Source organism: Coregonus clupeaformis, chromosome 11 (assembly GCF_020615455.1).
Source record: "Coregonus clupeaformis isolate EN_2021a chromosome 11, ASM2061545v1, whole genome shotgun sequence".
NCBI lineage: Eukaryota > Metazoa > Chordata > Actinopteri > Salmoniformes > Salmonidae > Coregonus > Coregonus clupeaformis.
The window spans coordinates 33,405,190-33,422,234 of NC_059202.1; the positions used below are offsets into that span (position 1 = coordinate 33,405,190).

A 17,045-nucleotide genomic window follows, 5' to 3' on the forward strand; every position below is an offset into this window, starting at 1 on the left:
TGTGTAGTTAGGAAGGTACTAGTTATGATTGTACTAGTTAGGATTGTACTAGTTAGGAAGGTACTAGTTAGGATTGTACAGTCGTGGTCAAAAGTTTTGAGAATGGCACAAATACTAATTTTCACAAAGTCTGCTGCCTCAGTTTTGATGATGGCAATTTGCAAATACTCCAGAATGTCATGAAGAGTGATCAGATGAATTGCAATTAATTGCAAAGTCCCTCTTTGCCATGAAAATTAACTTAATCCCCAAAAAACATTTCCACTGCATTTCAGCCCTGCCACAAAAGGACCAGCTGCCGTCATGTCAGTGATTATCTCGTTAACACAGGTGAAAGTGTTGACGAGGACAAGGCTGGAGATCACTCTGTCATGCTGATTGAGTTAGAATAACAGACCGGAAGCTTTAAAAGGAGGGTGCTTGAAATCATTGTTCTTCCTCTGTTAACCATGGTTACCTGCAAGGAAACACGTGCCGTCATCATTGCTTTGCACAAAAAGGGCTTCACAGGCAAGGATATTGCTGCTAGTAAGATTGCACCTAAATCAACCATTTATCAGATCATCAAGAACTTCAAGGAGAGAGGTTCAATTGTTGTGAAGAAGGCGTCAGGGCGCCCAAGAAAGTCCAGCAAGCGCCAGGACCGTCTCCTAAAGTTGATTCAGCTGCGGGATCGGGGCACCACCAGTGCAGAGCTTGCTCAGGAATGGCAGCAGGCAGGTGTGAGTGCATCTGCACGCACAGTGAGGCGAATACTTTTGGAGGATGGCCTGGTGTAAAGAAGGGCAGCAAAGAAGCTACTTCTCTCCAGGAAAAACATCAGGGACAGACTGATATTCTGCAAAAGGTACAGGGATTGGACTGCTGAGGACTGGGGTAAAGTCATTTTCTCTGATGAATCCCCTTTCCGATTGTTTGGGGCATCCGGAAAACACAAGGTGAGCGCTACCATCAGTCCTGTGTCATGCCAACAGTAAAGCATCCTGAGACCATTCATGTGTGGGGTTGCTTCTCAGCCAAGGGAGTGGGCTCACTCACAATTTTAAAGAATAAAGAATGGTACCAACACATCCTCCGAGAGCAACTTCTCCCAACCATCCAAGAACAGTTTGGTGACGACCAATGCCTTTTCCAGCATGATGGAGCACCTTGCCATAAGGCAAAAGTGATAACTAAGTGGCTCGGGGAACAAAACATCGACATTTTGGGTCCATGGCCAGGAAACTCCCCAGACCTTAATCCCATTGAGAACTTGTGGTCGATCCTCAAGAGGCGGGTGGACAAACAAAAACCCACAAATTCGGACAAACTCCAAGCATTGATTATGCAAGAATGGGCTGCCATCAGTCAGGATGTGGCCCAGAAGTTAATTGACAGCATGCCAGGGCGGATTACAGAGGTCTTGAAAAGAAGGGTCAACACTGCAAATATTGACTCTTTGCATAAACGTTAATGTAATTGTCAATAAAAGCTTTTGACATTCATGGAATGCTTGTAATTATAATTCAGTATACCATAGTAACATCTGACAAAAATATCTCATAACACTGAAGCAGCAAACTTTGTGAAGACCAATACTTGTGTCATTCTCAAAACTTTTGACCACGACTGTACTAGTTAGGATTGTACTAGTTAGGATTGTACTCACAAATTTTGGGGGAGGGATAGTGAGGTTCAGACTGGTGAGGCTGACGTCTTGTCCACTCTGTGCACAGGCCACCAACCGCAGAGCTACATAGAACCCCTATTAGACAAGACAGGACAACAGCATTGTTTATGGGTACCATACAAATTCCAGCTCAATTGCCCTCAAGGGCCACAGAATCAAAGGCATTGCACAAAGCGAAGAAATGATTAGTTCTCTACCTGTTTGTCCAAGAACCCTTTCCCATCTGGGTCTGCCAAATCCCAGATCTGAGGGGAGACAAACACAAACAAGATGATTAACTAAGGAAACATCAATTAAAGCATCAATGTGCAACAATCATTATGGAATGTGTACAAAGTAAAGTAAATAACAATCAATCTGCATAAAAGTCCCAGATACCCAGCTGAATGTGATGGTGAGATAGAATAGGCTAAGATTCAAAGCAGAGTATGACATAAACAGACCAAGGTAACAAGTAATACAAAAGATGGGTACAAACGGTACACAAATATAGCTGAAACAAGTACACAACCTAAAGGTTCTGATAAATAGAAAGGAAAAACATAGATCCAATCAGACCAGGCAATGACATAAGATGTGGTCATCTTTTCCAGTTATATTCCTCTGGGGGTACTGAAGCCCACGTGTATGTAGGTGCTCGTATTACTCCTCGATGACAGAGACACTCTAATAAACATAACTTCCTGCTGGTTGCTTTCAGAACAGTTTATCCGTCTACAGTGTCAGAGACTGTTCCCTTGGGTTTGCCACTCTGCCCAAGGCTTTCAGTGGCCGGCAGTGCTACACAGTACCAATGCTACCCACCTTTCCCAAGGTGACATCAGGAAGGCCAGATTTCTTTAGGAACAACGCAGCTTCCGTGGGCCCTACTCTCCCCGTGTTTCCTGGGTCCACCTTGCAACAAGCACACAGCAAACCAAATTATTACATGTTTCTATCCACACCTCCACTCTATACTGTTGAATGTGTTTAGTGTTGTCTTAACGCATCCATTGAACAATTAAAGAAGTTGAATTCACCCCAATCTATGTAGATAATAGGACTATGTAATAACCAAACTATAAAATGTGTTTTACCTGTCTATAAAAGTTCTCGTACACAGGGTTCCCACTTGACAGCTGATTGGGGAAAGGTTTTTCAGATTACTCATAGCATTTCAAATAGCTGCTGGAAACCATTGTCTTACGTCAAATAGCGTGACACACCCCACCAAACTACTACTGACATCTGGACCCATCCTTTAAAAAGCCACTTAAGGGTCTATCACAACCAATAGCCAGAGAGGAATTTCCTATCCAATGACATCAAATATGAACGTCCTCTAATAGGCCATAGCCAAGTTGTTGAGTACCTTTTTGAACTCTTTAAACTTAAAGCATTGTGTGAATTGTAAGATGGAAAAATGGGTTATAAATGCATGTTCTCAAATAACACTAAAAGCCTATCTTTGTCATGTTTTAATGAAATAACTAGAATCATCATGTAGCCTAGCCAATGTGATTGACCCAAAACTGGTCCTCTCTGCAATGACTCCTGGTGCAAGCTCTGAGATTGAGAAGATGAGATTGCCAAATTTGGCTGAAACAACACAAAGCTAACTACAAGTTTAGGACAATACATTGAGGCATCTTACTTAAACAGCAAAACAGCCAATGCAAAGTAGCCAGCATCGAAATAAGCACACAAGCTGGTCAGTCATCATTCATCACATCTAGCTAGCTGCCGGCATTACGGTATCACTACTCACTTCATAGCTATCCCAGTGTAGCACAGTGTATTAATATATATATATATATATATATAAATTAATACACTGTTATTACAGTAACTGTTCGTGTTAGCTACAGTGTTATTACAATGATACTGTTATAATAGTCAGATCGTTTAGCTTGCTAGCTAGTATTGTTTAGATGGCAAGCTAGCTAAGCTTAGCTAGCTAACTATATATAGCTATAGCTAGCTGGCTAGCTAGCTCGCTATATCTAAATAACGTTGAAATAGGTTGGTATTTTTTGGTTGCATACCTCTTGCGCTTCTGTCTTATATGTAAATCTAAATATTTATGAAATATATCTCCACATATCTTTCCTCAAACGACCATTAACGTTAGCTAGATTGTTCATTTTGCAAGCAATCTAACGGTAGCTAGCCCACTAGCCAGGCTAGCTAGCTAGCTTTCTAACGGTACTCTGCAAGCTTACTGATAAGGCCTTGTCCCATCCAGCTAGCAAGCTAAATACCCTCGGTATTTGTCTTCTTTCTTATACAAATTGGATCAAGAGCACACCACTAAAAACTGCAGGTCATCAGCATGCACAACAGCTTGACTGAATGTCCACTGCATAATATTGAATACATTCCTGTAACATTACCTGGGTGAGAGATGTGAGAGCTGCCATCTTCCCTGTTGCTGCGGGAACGCACACACCCTCCAGCTCGTAGACAACACCAACTCCTAGTGGACAAGCTTGTGCATGGCACTTACGATTGAAATGATTGACATGATGGCAGTCTCTTTCAAACGTGTGTAAAATGTCATATTGTTTCAAGCAGTGATGTAAAGTACTTAAGTATAAATACTTTAAAGTACCACTTAAGTAGTTTTTTAGGGTATCTGTATTTTACTTTACTATTTTAATTTTTGACAACTTTTACTTTTACTTCACTACATTCCTAAAGAAAATAATGTACTTTTTAATTTATATTCCTTGACACCCAAAAGTACTCTTTACATTTTGAATGCTTAGCAGGTCAGGAAAATTGTCTAATTTACACACTTATAAAGAGAACATCCCTAGTTATCCCTACTGCCTCTGATCTGGCAGATTCACTAAACACACATGCTTTGTTTGTAAATAATGTCTGAGTGTTGGAGTGTGCCCGGCTATCCGTAAATAAAAGAAAACAAGAAAATGGTGCTGTCTAGTTTGCTTAAAATAAGGAATTTGAAATGATTGATACTTTTACTTTTGATACTTAAGTATATTTTAGCAATTACATTTACTTTTGATACTTACAGCGCATTCGGAAAGTATTCAGACCCCTTGACTTTTTCCACATTTTGTTACGTTACAGCCTTAGTCTAAAATTGATTTTTTTTTAATGTTCCTCATCAATCTACACACAATACCCCATAATGACAAAGAAAAAACAGGTTTTTAGACATTTTTGCAAATGTATTAAAAATAAAAAACGGAAATATTACGTTTACATAAATATTCAGACCCTTTACTCAGTACTTTCTTGAAGCACCTTTGGCAGCGATTACAGCCTCAAGTCTTCTTGGGTATGACGCTACACACCTGTATTTGGGGAGCTTCTCCCATTCCTCTTTGCAGATCCTCTCAAGCTCTGTCATGTTGGATGGGGAGCGTCACTGCACAGCTATTTTCAGTTCTCTCGAGAGATGTTTGATTGGGTTCAAGTCCGGACTCTGGCTGGGCCACTCAGGGACATTTAGAGACTTGTCCCGAAGCCACTGTTGCGTTGTCTTGGCTGTGTGCTTAGGGTCATTGTCCTGTTGGAAGTTGAACCTTCGCCCCAGTCTGAGGTCCTAAGCACTCTGGAGCAGGTTTTCATCAAGGATCTCTCTGTACTTTGCTCCGTTCATCTTTCCCTCGATCCTGACTAGATTCCCAGTCCCTGCCGCTGAAATACATCCCCACAGCATTATGCTGCTACCACCATGCGTCACCATAGGGATGGTGCCATGTTTCCTCCAGTCGTGATGATTGGTATTCAGGCCAAAGAGTTCAAGCTTGGTTTCATCAGACCAGAGAATCTTATTTCTCATCGTCTGAGAGTCCTTAAGCACTTCCAGAATTTCACTTCACTTTTCACACCTTTTATAAGATGGCTGTTTGATTATGATAGGCAATATAAATCCTACGGCTCTCATCTATAAATAATTAAAAGACACAACCATGGACCTTTAAAAAAGCTGTACACAACTTTGCACAAACAAACAATTAATCTTCAACAAAATGAGACTAACCACAAGGCATGGAAGAGTAATTACATGGATAAAAAAAAAACATACAGCATTATTTATTTTGACATGCTACATTAAGGATTAGGGGCAATCAAAACACACAAGAAAGTGTTCAGGGAGAACAGAATCAGGTGTGCATAACAGGCTTATTAAATAATAATAATAATAATAACAATAACAGTAATAGGGACATGACTCAATTGATATTCAGCTCGAACTAAAGATCAAATCAAATTAAAACATAGATGAAAACTCTCTTAGTAAATAGTGTGGTCAACAGCTTATCATGAGAACTAGCCTTCAAGTGTTGAGCAAGGATATAAAAAAAAAACAACTATGTGGCTCAAACATTTAGTGCAGTCATTTGGTACCTTACAGTGAAACTACACTGGGACACATCTGGAACCAAATCCAGGATTACCCATCATGTCTCATTTTACAGTGTTATCACATTTCAATACGATGACACTTATCAATAACAGAACCTCCTTTTTTACATAAACCATGATACATAAAAAATAGAAACATTCATTCTGTAAAAGTCAAATAAAGTGCCAAAGTAACTCTCCAACATTGATATGACATTTCATTTGCTAAATATCTGAGTTACCTTTATATGAAAAAACAAACAATACATTTGAGTTCCATGGCCATTTTGCTGGTTTTGTCACTTTATCACGGGAAACTCTAGTATATTCTCCCAGGATATGAGGCATCACATAGCAAAAGCAAATCAATGTATGTTTGGGGTTTCCTTTGAGAGAGGTTGAAAAGCAATATATGGTGAGGCAAACTTCCACTGTAACTCTATGGATGGACACAGCACAAGCAGCAGTAATAGCAGCAGTGAGCGAGAGAGCCCACTGAGAGCTAACTCACCCAGAGAGAATGGAGAAGGCATAGCTTACAGTAACTACACATCACGTCTTTGTCCAATGAAAAGTCACTTTTGGTAACCTTTTCCACTCCCTCCTTTCAAAGTACATTTTGTAGCACTATCACTCGTTCTCTAGCCCTCCATTCTTCCCCTTCACGCTGACGCATGCACATTCACTCGTCATCAAATGTTTGTTGGAGCAGGAAATTAGCAGCTAAATTCTCGTTCTTCTCACATGCGAAATATGCTTGAATGACAAGTCCCTCTGGAAATCCCAAGGCTTTTAACTGTAATGAAAACACATAGGCAACTGTCAGCTCGGAAACACATAACCAATGACACAGGGAGCTTCCCATTGAGAAAGTGATATAAATGAGTTCAACGTTAATTATTAACCATAAATACTCATACCCTCTCGATGGCCTCCTTCTCTTGTGGGGTGACCTGGATGTAGTTAGTCTGTGGCGCCCCCTGGGCCTCAACTCCCTCCTCTACCATCTCTCCTCCTTGGGGCTCGTTCAGCATCTGCACAAACCGCTCCTGGTGCTGGGTAATTTGCTGCAAAGAAAGAACATCTTCGTATAAACCCTTACGAATACAAATATGATTTCCTTTTTAGTAGGCTAAGTCAAAACAGAATCTAAAGGGCAGAATATTTCCAACCCCATAAGACCAGATTGGGTCTGGAAAGCCAAGCTGATGAGCATGGCTACGAGGATGGAAAGAGACTGCATGCAGTCACTGGGATGTCCAGTCTCCCCACTGACCTGCAGCAGCTGGGGGTTGTCTCTGCCTAGCTGCTGGAGCAGGGCAGGAAGGAGAGCTGGGTTCTGCTGGATGACCTGTCTCATCTGCTGGAACTGTGGCTGGTTCCTCAGAAACTCCAGGGGGTTCCCACCCCCAGTACCTCCACCAGTACCACCAGTAAGCCCACCAGTCAGCACACCAGATGAGGGGGGCTGCTGGGTTGAAGACACTGCGCCTGCTGCAAAACAAGAATGAATGGACAGAGAGTTCAAAGACTTCTATGAAACACAGTGCTGAGCTGACATTGTGTGTCCAGAGAAATTATTGGTTGGTATGAGAGCCACATGGGCCTGGTAAAAGAACAAGAGTAGAGTGGGGTGGTGGTCTCACTCGTGGCTGCTGGTGGTGGCTGGGCTCTATCTGAGGCTGGAGCAGGGGCTGGGGCAGGAGCTGGGGCAGTGGGGTTGAGGTTGGCCAGAGCTGTGGGTAGGAACGCCTCCGGTGGCAGAAGGTCAGCCTCGGCCGGAATCCCCTGGATGACGTAGAGAGAATAATTTTTGATGCCTCAGGATAATTAAATAATAATAATGAAGTGCATTTATATTGCTCTATTCTAAGTGCTCAGTGCTTTGCATTGTAAGGGAGACAGATGGATAAACACACAATGAACTGTATACAGCTTTGGGACAGAAAATTTAAAAACAATTCTGTGTGCATACTGCTGTCAGATTGTCAGTAGAGTCTGGCACTGAGCCTTCGGATGGAAAAGAGTGTGGTGGAACCTTGGAATTAGCTCCACTGCTTCCAGGTAATAATACACTAATCTACCATTAAATCACTGATAGGATGGAAACTCACCATTAGCAGGTACTCCACAGCTCTGTCTGGGTTGTTGTAACTGGCTCGCAGCGCTGCAACAACCTGCTCCATTTCATATCCCATAGACATTATTTTAGACACCAGATTATCATATGCCTGTCCTGTCACTGTCTCGTGAAGAGAGGGGAAAAGGATAGAGGGTCATAAATCAATGGGAAGATGAAACATGATATTGTGATGAGAAAGATTAGACTAGTCTCTTCATTACCCAGTATTGATGCTGCTTCTTCCAGGAGACTTAAGTCATCAACAAGGCTGTGAGAGAAGAAAAAAAACATTGAGCAAAACAGACACATTTATGAACTAAAACATGTTTGCCATCCAAATCTTTAAATGATCTAAGATCAAAAATATTGTATCATTAGTTAATACCTGGAGGAGGAGAGGGCTGGTGGTGTGGCAAAGGGCTGTTCAGGGTGCTCCCCCTGAGGCTTGTCCTCTGAGATGGAGGATGCTGCTGTGGCTGGAGCTGGGGCTGCACTGGCCCGAAGGGCTTCTTGGGGAATAGAAGCAGGGGCTGGTGCAGGGGCAGGGGGTGTGAAGGACTCCACTGATTGTGTGGGGTTTGAGGCAGGGGCAGGTGTGGGTGTAGGGGACAGGGTGGAGATTTCCATGGGGGCAGGGGAGGAGGTAGGTCGGGCAATGTCAGAGAGGGACAGCCCAGAAACAGCAGGAGGTGCAGGGTCAGGGGTAGAGGCTGGGGCTGGGGCTGGGGCTGCCTGAGGAGAAATCTGTGGAGTAGCTGGAGGTTTGGGCTGTAGGGAGACAACAAACAAGACTGCCCAGAGATGACCACAGTGACTACAGACAACTACCTCATCTTTAGATATCAATCAATAAGATATTTCTACAAATACAAATGACAAACTCCTACTTCCACTGTCATTAACACTGTAGTGACAGTATTATTAGCACATAAATGATTATCTTGTAAGTCCTTTGTTAAAGTTGACTATCAATTAATCAATAAAATAATAAACTCGTATAATATCCTCACATACGAATGCTTACCAAATAATCCATTAAAACAGTGTTGAAATCTTACCTTTGTAACCATGACCACCAGAAAGTTTTTCTCATCAATTCTGTAGTATTTTAAAGGTATGTCATCATTCAATATTTTGCCTATAAAAACACAACAAGAAGAACCTGCTCAATTACACTGAACAAAAATATAAACGCAACATGCATGCAAAGATTTTACTGAGTTACAGTTCAGATTCAGATATAGCCCCTGGTTCTCCTCAGACTTGACTGCCCTTGACCAGCACAAAAACATCCTGTGGCGTACTGCATTAGCATCAAATAGCCCCCGCGATATGCAACTTTTCAGGGAAGTTAGGAAACAATATACACAAGCAGTTAGGAAAGCAAAGGCTAACTTTTTCAAACAGAAATTTGCATCCTGTAGCACTAACTCCAAAAAGTTTTGGGACACTGTAAAGTCCATGGAAAATAAGAGCACTTCCTCCCAGCTGCCCACTGCACTGAGGCTAGGAAACACTATCACCACCGATAAATCTACAATAATCGAGAATTTCAACAAGCATTTTGCTATGGCTGGCCATGCTTTCCACCTGGCTACCACTACCCCGGCCACCAGCTCTGCACCCTCCGCTGCAACTTGCCCATGCCCCCCCGCTTCTCCTTCACACAAATCCAGACAGCTGATGTTCTGAAAGAGCTGCAAAATCTGGACCCCTACAAATCATCTGGGCTAGACAATCTGGACCCTTTCTTTCTAAAACTAGCCGCCGAAATTGTCGCAACCCCTATTACTAACCTGTTCAACCTCTCTTTCGTAACGTCTGAGATCCCCAGAGATTGGAAAGCTGCCGCGGTCATCCCCCTCTTCAAAGGGGGTGACACTCTAGATCCAAACTGTTACAGACCCATATCCATCCTGCCCTGCCTTTCAAAAAGTTTTGAAAGCCAAGTTAACAAACAGATCACCGACCATTTCGAATCCCACCGTACCTTCTCCGCTATGCAATCCGGTTTCCGAGCTGGTCATGGGTGCACTTCAGCCACACTCAAGGTCCTAAACGATATTATAACCGCGATCGATAATAGACAGTACTGTGCAGCCGTTTTCATTGACCTGGCCAAGGCTTTCGACTCTGTCAACCACCGCATTCTTATTGGCAGACTAAATATCCTTGGTTTCTCAAATGACTGCCTCGCCTGGTTCACCAACTACTTCTCAGATAGAGTTCAATGTGTCAAATCGGAGGGCCTGTTGTCTGGACCTATGGCAGTCTCTATGGGGGTGCCACAGGGTTCAATTCTTGGGCCAACTCTTTTCTCTGTGCATATCAATGACGTCGCTCTTGCTGCTGGTGACTCTCAGATCCACCTCTACGCAGACGACACCATTTTGTATACATCTGGCCCTTCATTGGACACTGTGTTAACAAACCTCCAAACGAGCTTCAATGCCATACAACACTCCTTCAGTAGCCTCCAACTGCTCTTAAACACTAGTAAAACTAAATGCATGCTCTTCAACCGAACGCTGCTTGCACCCGCCCACCCGACTAGAATCACCACTCTCGACGGGTCTGACCTAGAGTATGTGGACAACTACAAATACCTAGGTGTCTGGTTAGACTGTAAACTCTCCTTCCAGACTCACATTAAGAATCTCCAATCCAAAGTTAAATCTAGAATCGGTTTCCTATTTCGCAACAAAGCCTCCTTCACTCATGCTGCCAAACATGCCCTCGTAAAACTGACTATCCTACCGATCCTTGACTTCGGCGATGTCATTTACAAAATAGCTTCCAACACTCTACTCAGCAAATTGGATGTAGTCTATCACAGTGCCATCCGTTTTGTCTCCAAAGCCCCATATACTACCCACCACTGTGACCTGTACGCTCTTGTTGGCTGGTCCTCACTACATATTCGTCGCCAAACCCACTGGCTCCAGGCCATCTATAAATCACTGCTAGGCAAATCCCCGCCTTATCTTAGCTCATTGGTCACCATCGCAACACCCACCCGTAGTATGCGCTCCAGCAGGTATATCTCACTGGTCATCCCCAAAGCCAACACCTCCTTTGGCCGCCATTCCTTCCAGTTCTCTGCTGCCAATGACTGGAACAAATTGCAAACATCTCTGAAGCTGGAGACACTTATCTCCCTCACTAACTTTAAGCATCAGTTGTCAGAGCACCTTACCGATCACTGCACCTGTACACAGCCCATCTGAAATTAGCCCGCCCAACTACCTCATCCCTATATTGTTATTTATTTTGCTCATTTGTACCCCAGTATCTCTATTTGCACATCATCTCTTGCACATCTATCATTCCAGTGTTAATACTAATTGTAATTATTTTGCACTATGGCCTATTTATTGCCTTACCTCCATAACTTGCTACATTTGCACACACTGTATATATATTTATTTCTGTTGTATTTTTGACTTTGTTTTGTTTTACCCCATATGTAACTCTGTTGTTGTTTTTATCGCACTGCTTTGCTTTATCTTGGCCAGGTCGCAGTTGTAAATGAGAACTTTTTCTCAACTGGCTTACCTGGTTAAATAAAGGTGAAAAATCCGCCAAAAAACAATATAAGTATAAGGAAATAAATAACACCTTAGGATCTCATCACGGTATCTCAAAATGCAATTGTGTTCGTTGTCCGTAGCTTATGCCTGCCCATACCATAACCCCATCACCACCATGGGGCACTCTGTTCACAACGTTGACATTAGCAAACCGCTCACCCACACGACACCATACTGTCTGCCATCTGCCCGGTACAGTTGAAACCAGGATTCATCCATGAAGAGCACACTTCTCCAGCGTGCCAGTGGCCATCGAAGGTGAGCATTTGCCCACTGAAGTCTGTTATGACGCCGAACTGCAGTCAGGTCAAGACCCTGGTGAGGACAATGAGCACGCAGATGAGCTTCCCTGAGACGGTTTCTGACAGTTTATGCAGAAATTTTTCGGTTGTGCAAACCCACAGTTTCATCAGCTGTCCGGGTGGCTTCCGCAGGTGAAGAAGCCGGATGTGGAGGTCCTGGGCTGACGTGGTTACACGTGATCTGTGGTTGTGAGGCCGGTTGGACGTACTAACAAATTCTCTAAAATGATGTTGGAGGCGGCTTATGGTAGAGAAATTAACATTCAATTCTCTAGCAACAGCTCTGGTGGACATTCCTGCAGTCAGCATGCCAATTGCACGCTCCCTCAAAACTTGAGACATCTGTGTCATTGTGTTGTGTGGCAAAACTGCACCCTTTTAGAGTGGCCTTTTATTGTGTCCAGCACAAAGTGCACCTGTGTAAGGATCATGCTGTTTAATCATCTTCTTGATATGCCACACCTGTCAGGTGGATGGATTATCTTGGCAAAGGAGAAATGGTCACTAACAGGGATGTAAAGAAATGTGTGGAGAAAAATTAATTGTGCATATGGAACATTTGTGGGATCTTTTATTTCGGCTCATGAAACACAGGACCAACACTTGACATGTTGCCTTTATATTTGTGTTCAGTGTAGATCTATATGCTATAACATTCCAGAGGTGTCCGATAGATATTCAAGATGCAGTTAGAGATAAGCTGCCTGTCCTACCTGCGTAGATTAGCTTTTGCCCCGCGGCTGGATAGCCATCCTTCCCTTTCTCAATCTCAATCTTCTCCTTCAGGGCTTTTACCTGCCAATAACATAATAACATAATGACAAGCCGTTAAATAGGACTAGACATAGAACCCATTTAGTTTTATCTCTATGGGCAGGACTTTCTTCTGATTAGTTCTCTGAGGAGATCACCTCTCCTGGACCTCCTGAACCTAATTATGGTGACACATTATAGTGTATGTCTCAGCTCAGTCATAAAGCAGAATCCTTGAGGATTATGGGATTGGAAGTGAAAAGCTGAGAGCCTGTGATTCACATTCCGTCATTACTTCACCTTGTTGTGAATGCTTCGAGGCAGTTACTTTTATAGACATGTGCATTTCAATGGATCTACATTCCCTTATGTGATACACCATAAATGTATTTTTAAAGTTGACACACGCTACACAAGTTAATGATACAGTAATACATGTTCCAGTTTTAAAACTGAGATGTAGAGTTGCTCACCAGACAGTGTTATTACCAGCAATGTAATATATCTGTCGGTCAATCAGCAATACAGGCCTAGGAAAATAATTTGTAAAACAGATGCCATAGCTTGTGCACAGTCATACTACTATTTACATTTATCTAAAGGTTGAGTGTTACTCAATCCTGGTCCTGTGGAACCTCAGGGGATGCAGGCTTTTGTTCCAGCCCAGTGCTACTGCTAGTTGCTAACACACTTGATTCAACAAATAAGGGTCTTGCTAATCAGATGTACAGTGCATTCGGAAAGTTCAGACCCCTTGACCTTTCCCCCCCCCACATTTTGTTACGTTACAGCCTTATTCTAAAATTGATTAGATTGGTATTTTCCTCCTCATCAATCTACACACAATACCCCATAATGACAAAGCAAAACAAGTTTTTAGACATTTTTGCAAATGTATTAAAAATAAAAAACGGAAATATCACGTTTACATAAGTATTCAGACCCTTTACTCAGTACTTTCTTGAAGCACCTTTGGCAGCGATTACAGCCTCAAGTCTTCTTGGGTATGGCGCCACAAGCTTGGCACACCTGTATTTGGGGAGTTTCTCCCATTCCTCTCTGCAGATCCTCTCAAGCTCTGTCAGGTTGGATGGGGAGCGTTGCTGCACAGCTATTTTCAGTTCTCTCCAGAGATGTTCGATCGGGTTCAAGTCCGGGATCTGGCTGGGCCACTCAAGGACATTCAGAGACTTTTCCCAAAGCCACTGCTGTGTTGTCTTGGCTGTGTGCTTTGGGTCGTTGTCTTGTTGTCCTTCACCCCAGTCTGAGGTCCTGAGCGCTCTGGAGCAAGTTTTCATCAAGGATTTCTCTGTACTCTCTTTGCCTCAATCCTGACTAGTCTCCCAGTCCCTGCCGCTGAAAACATCTCCACAGCATGATGCTGCCACCACCATGCTTCACCGTAGGGATGGTGCCAGGTTTCCTCCAGACGTGACGCTTGTCATTCAAGCCAAAGAGTTCAATCTTGGTTTCATCAGACCAGAGAATCTTGTTTCTCATGGTCTGAGAGTCTTTAGGTGCCTTTTGGCAAACTCCAAGTGGGCTGTCATGTGCCTTTTACTGAGGAGTGGCTTCCATCTGGCCACTCTAACATAAAGGCCTGATTGGTGGAGTGCTGCAGAGATGGTTGTCCTTCTGGAAGGTTCTCCCATCTCCACAGAGGAACTCTAGAACTCTGTCAGAGTGACCATCGGGTTCTTGGTCACGTCCCTGACCAAGGCCCTTCTTCCCTGATTGCTCAGTTTGGCCGGCGGCCAGCTCTAGGAAGAGTTTTGGTGGTTCCAAACTTCTTCCATTTAAGAATGATGGAGGCCACTGTGTTCTTGGGGACTTTCAATGCTGCCGACAAATGGTTTGGTACCCTTCCCCAGATCTGTGCCTTGACACAATCCTGTCTCGGAGCTCTACGGACAATTCCTTCGACCTCATGGCTTGGTTTTTGCTCTGACATGCACTGTCAACTGTGGGACCATATATAGACAGGTGTGTGCCTTTCCAAATCATGTCCAATCAATTGAATTTACCACAGGTGGACTCCAATCAAGTTGTAGAAACATCTCAAGGATGATCAATGGAAACAGGATGCACCTGAGCTCAATTTCGAGTCTCATAGCAAAGGGTCTGAATACTAATGTAAATAAGGTATTTCAGTTTTTTATTTTTAAACAATTTGCAAAAATGTCTCAAACCTGTTTTCACTTTGTCATTATCGGGTATTGTGTGTAGATTGCTGAGAGAGAAAAAATATTGAATCAATTTTAGAATAAGGCTGTAATGTAACAGAATGTGGAAAAATTCAAGGGGTCTGAATACTTTCCAAAGGCACTGTATGTATCTAAAACATTTTACCAGGTGAGTTGACTGAGAAAGCATTCTTATTGACAGCAGTACTATAGTAGCAAGCTGTTCTAAAGGTAGAGAGAGCCCTAAAGGTCACTGCTATGTAGGGGTTCTGGTAGGTGCATTCCAAAGGGGAAACATCACCTGTAAATTAAGCCAAGTATAGAGCAGATGAACATGCAAAGCAGACAATGTGTTGACATTGGAAATATATTGAAAACAGCAAACAATCATAATATTGTAGAAGAAACCATTTTAAAATACATTTTAATAATCAACAGCCCGCCAATGTATAGCCTAAGCTATTTTAATAAAGACAATTAACTGTTGTAGGTTATTAAACATGCATTAAATAATGTTATTATTAACCTTATCTTTATGTATTGTTGTGAATTTTACAACCTCTGTTATATAAATCACAAACACTGTTTTTTCAATGGTAGTGTATAAACAAATATATCATAACAAACGTACAGAACGCCCCCCTCCACCCGATTCCTATAGTCCAAAAAAGGGGGTATACGAGAGCCCATCTTTCGTAACGAGACGGGGCTCGTAAAATTTTGCGTCGTCATTCATGAATATACAGCCAGGCAATCTCAAGCGCAACGAAAATCGCGATTTGACAACACCACCTAACTGTTACAATGTGACATGAAGAATGACAACATTATATAAAATAGCATCCCCCTCTCCAGATTAAATCGCTTTGTCCAAGGCCCTGGTTGCTCCCAGCCCCTCGGCCTCAAAGCATATTTACTGGAGTCACTGACTTAACTTCCACTACTCACCGTTAGTTCTGGGTCTATTTCTATTTTAAACGTTTGCTGCTGAAGAGTCTTCAACGTTATCGACAGCATCTTCAAGACGATTCCCGATAATTGCCAGACGATAAAGGGCTCTACACCAGTGTTCACACCAGTTTCTGTAGGCTACTGTTGCCACAGTAGGACCTAGTTGTGTGACTCAGCTATCTCACTGTATTGGTTGTGTTGTAGTCAGACGCCATCTACTTGCTGCCTGAGACAAGACATACTGATGGGGGCTAGGGCTATATCCCGTGAATCTAAAATCTTGTGCATATGATGGTTTACTCAATATCAAATGCTGTTCTAGTCGCACCTCTTACAACAAAAATACTTTGTAAATTATTTTGGGGGTTTTCAAAGAGCATTTAAAACATGACTGACGGAGACATTTACAAAATTATCAGTCAAGGAATTGTACAATTATTAGAAAGCAAACACATTGTGGTTTCTTTCCACTGAAAATGTTGTGTACTGTCACTGACAAACTTGCATGTATTGCAGTATCTGGGTAAGGATTGTTCCAGAATATGGTTGAGAAAAGGCCCATCGCCCTGTCCTGAGTGTCCTCAGAGAGGCAGAGACCTACCATCGCCCTGTCCTGAGTGTCCTCAGAGAGGCAGAGACCTGCCATCGCCCTGTCCTGAGTGTCCTCAGAGAGGCAGAGACCTGCCATCGCCCTGTGTGTCCTCAGAGAGGCAGAGACCTGCCATCGCCCTGTCCTGAGTGTCCTCAGTGAGGCAGACCTGTCATTGCCCTGTCCTGAGTGTCCTCAGATAGGCAGAGACCTGCCATCGCCCTGTGTGTCCTCAGAGAGGCAGAGACCTGCAAGAAAACACACTCAAGCATGGTCAAGAGTACCTCTACTCATTTAAAGGTTTTGCAACTTTGTCAACTAGATTGGCCGTAGTAGTACCTGGGACTTCAGGTACATTTCCAGATGGACCAGATCAGCATTACGAGACTCGTTCAGCGGTATCCACTTTGATACTGGTTATCATTGTGTCTACAACCCCATACTAGAACTGTTACGTCGAACCCATTCATTTCACAAAATCAGTAACAATCTAACTTTTCTTCAAAGTAAGTCTCCTGAAAATACTT

General features: G+C 42.9%; 2 protein-coding genes across 16 annotated transcripts in view; both read right to left on the reverse strand.

The window, feature by feature from the left end:
• Nucleotides 1–4,119, reverse strand: part of LOC121576812 (epidermal growth factor receptor substrate 15-like 1) — a 43,230-nt gene extending 39,111 nt beyond the window's left edge. For 14 of the 15 annotated variants that reach the window (XM_041890305.1, XM_041890302.1, XM_041890301.1 and 11 more), the window contains exons 1-5: nucleotides 4,042–4,119; nucleotides 2,746–2,787; nucleotides 2,474–2,563; nucleotides 1,867–1,914; nucleotides 1,649–1,744 (exon numbers count right to left, since the gene is read on the reverse strand). In XM_041890305.1, the coding sequence (XP_041746239.1) occupies nucleotides 1,649–1,744; nucleotides 1,867–1,914; nucleotides 2,474–2,563; nucleotides 2,746–2,787; nucleotides 4,042–4,068 (303 nt within the window). In that variant the 5' untranslated portion in view covers nucleotides 4,069–4,119. The remainder of the gene's footprint in view (nucleotides 1–1,648; nucleotides 1,745–1,866; nucleotides 1,915–2,473; nucleotides 2,564–2,745; nucleotides 2,788–4,041) is intronic. The other variant, XM_041890306.1, reaches the window with a different exon arrangement.
• A 1,581-nt stretch (nucleotides 4,120–5,700) lies between these two features.
• LOC121576814 (UV excision repair protein RAD23 homolog B-like) lies at nucleotides 5,701–16,948 on the reverse strand. The gene is made up of 10 exons (XM_041890316.2): nucleotides 15,927–16,948; nucleotides 12,756–12,837; nucleotides 9,209–9,288; nucleotides 8,536–8,918; nucleotides 8,372–8,418; nucleotides 8,143–8,270; nucleotides 7,675–7,816; nucleotides 7,305–7,522; nucleotides 6,949–7,095; nucleotides 5,701–6,824 (listed from the first exon to the last, which is right to left on the reverse strand). The coding sequence occupies exons 1-10, from the start codon at nucleotides 15,993–15,995 to the stop codon at nucleotides 6,711–6,713; spliced, it is 1,410 nt and encodes a 469-aa protein (XP_041746250.1). The 5' UTR covers nucleotides 15,996–16,948; the 3' UTR covers nucleotides 5,701–6,710.
• Between the last annotated feature and the right edge of the window lie 97 nt (nucleotides 16,949–17,045).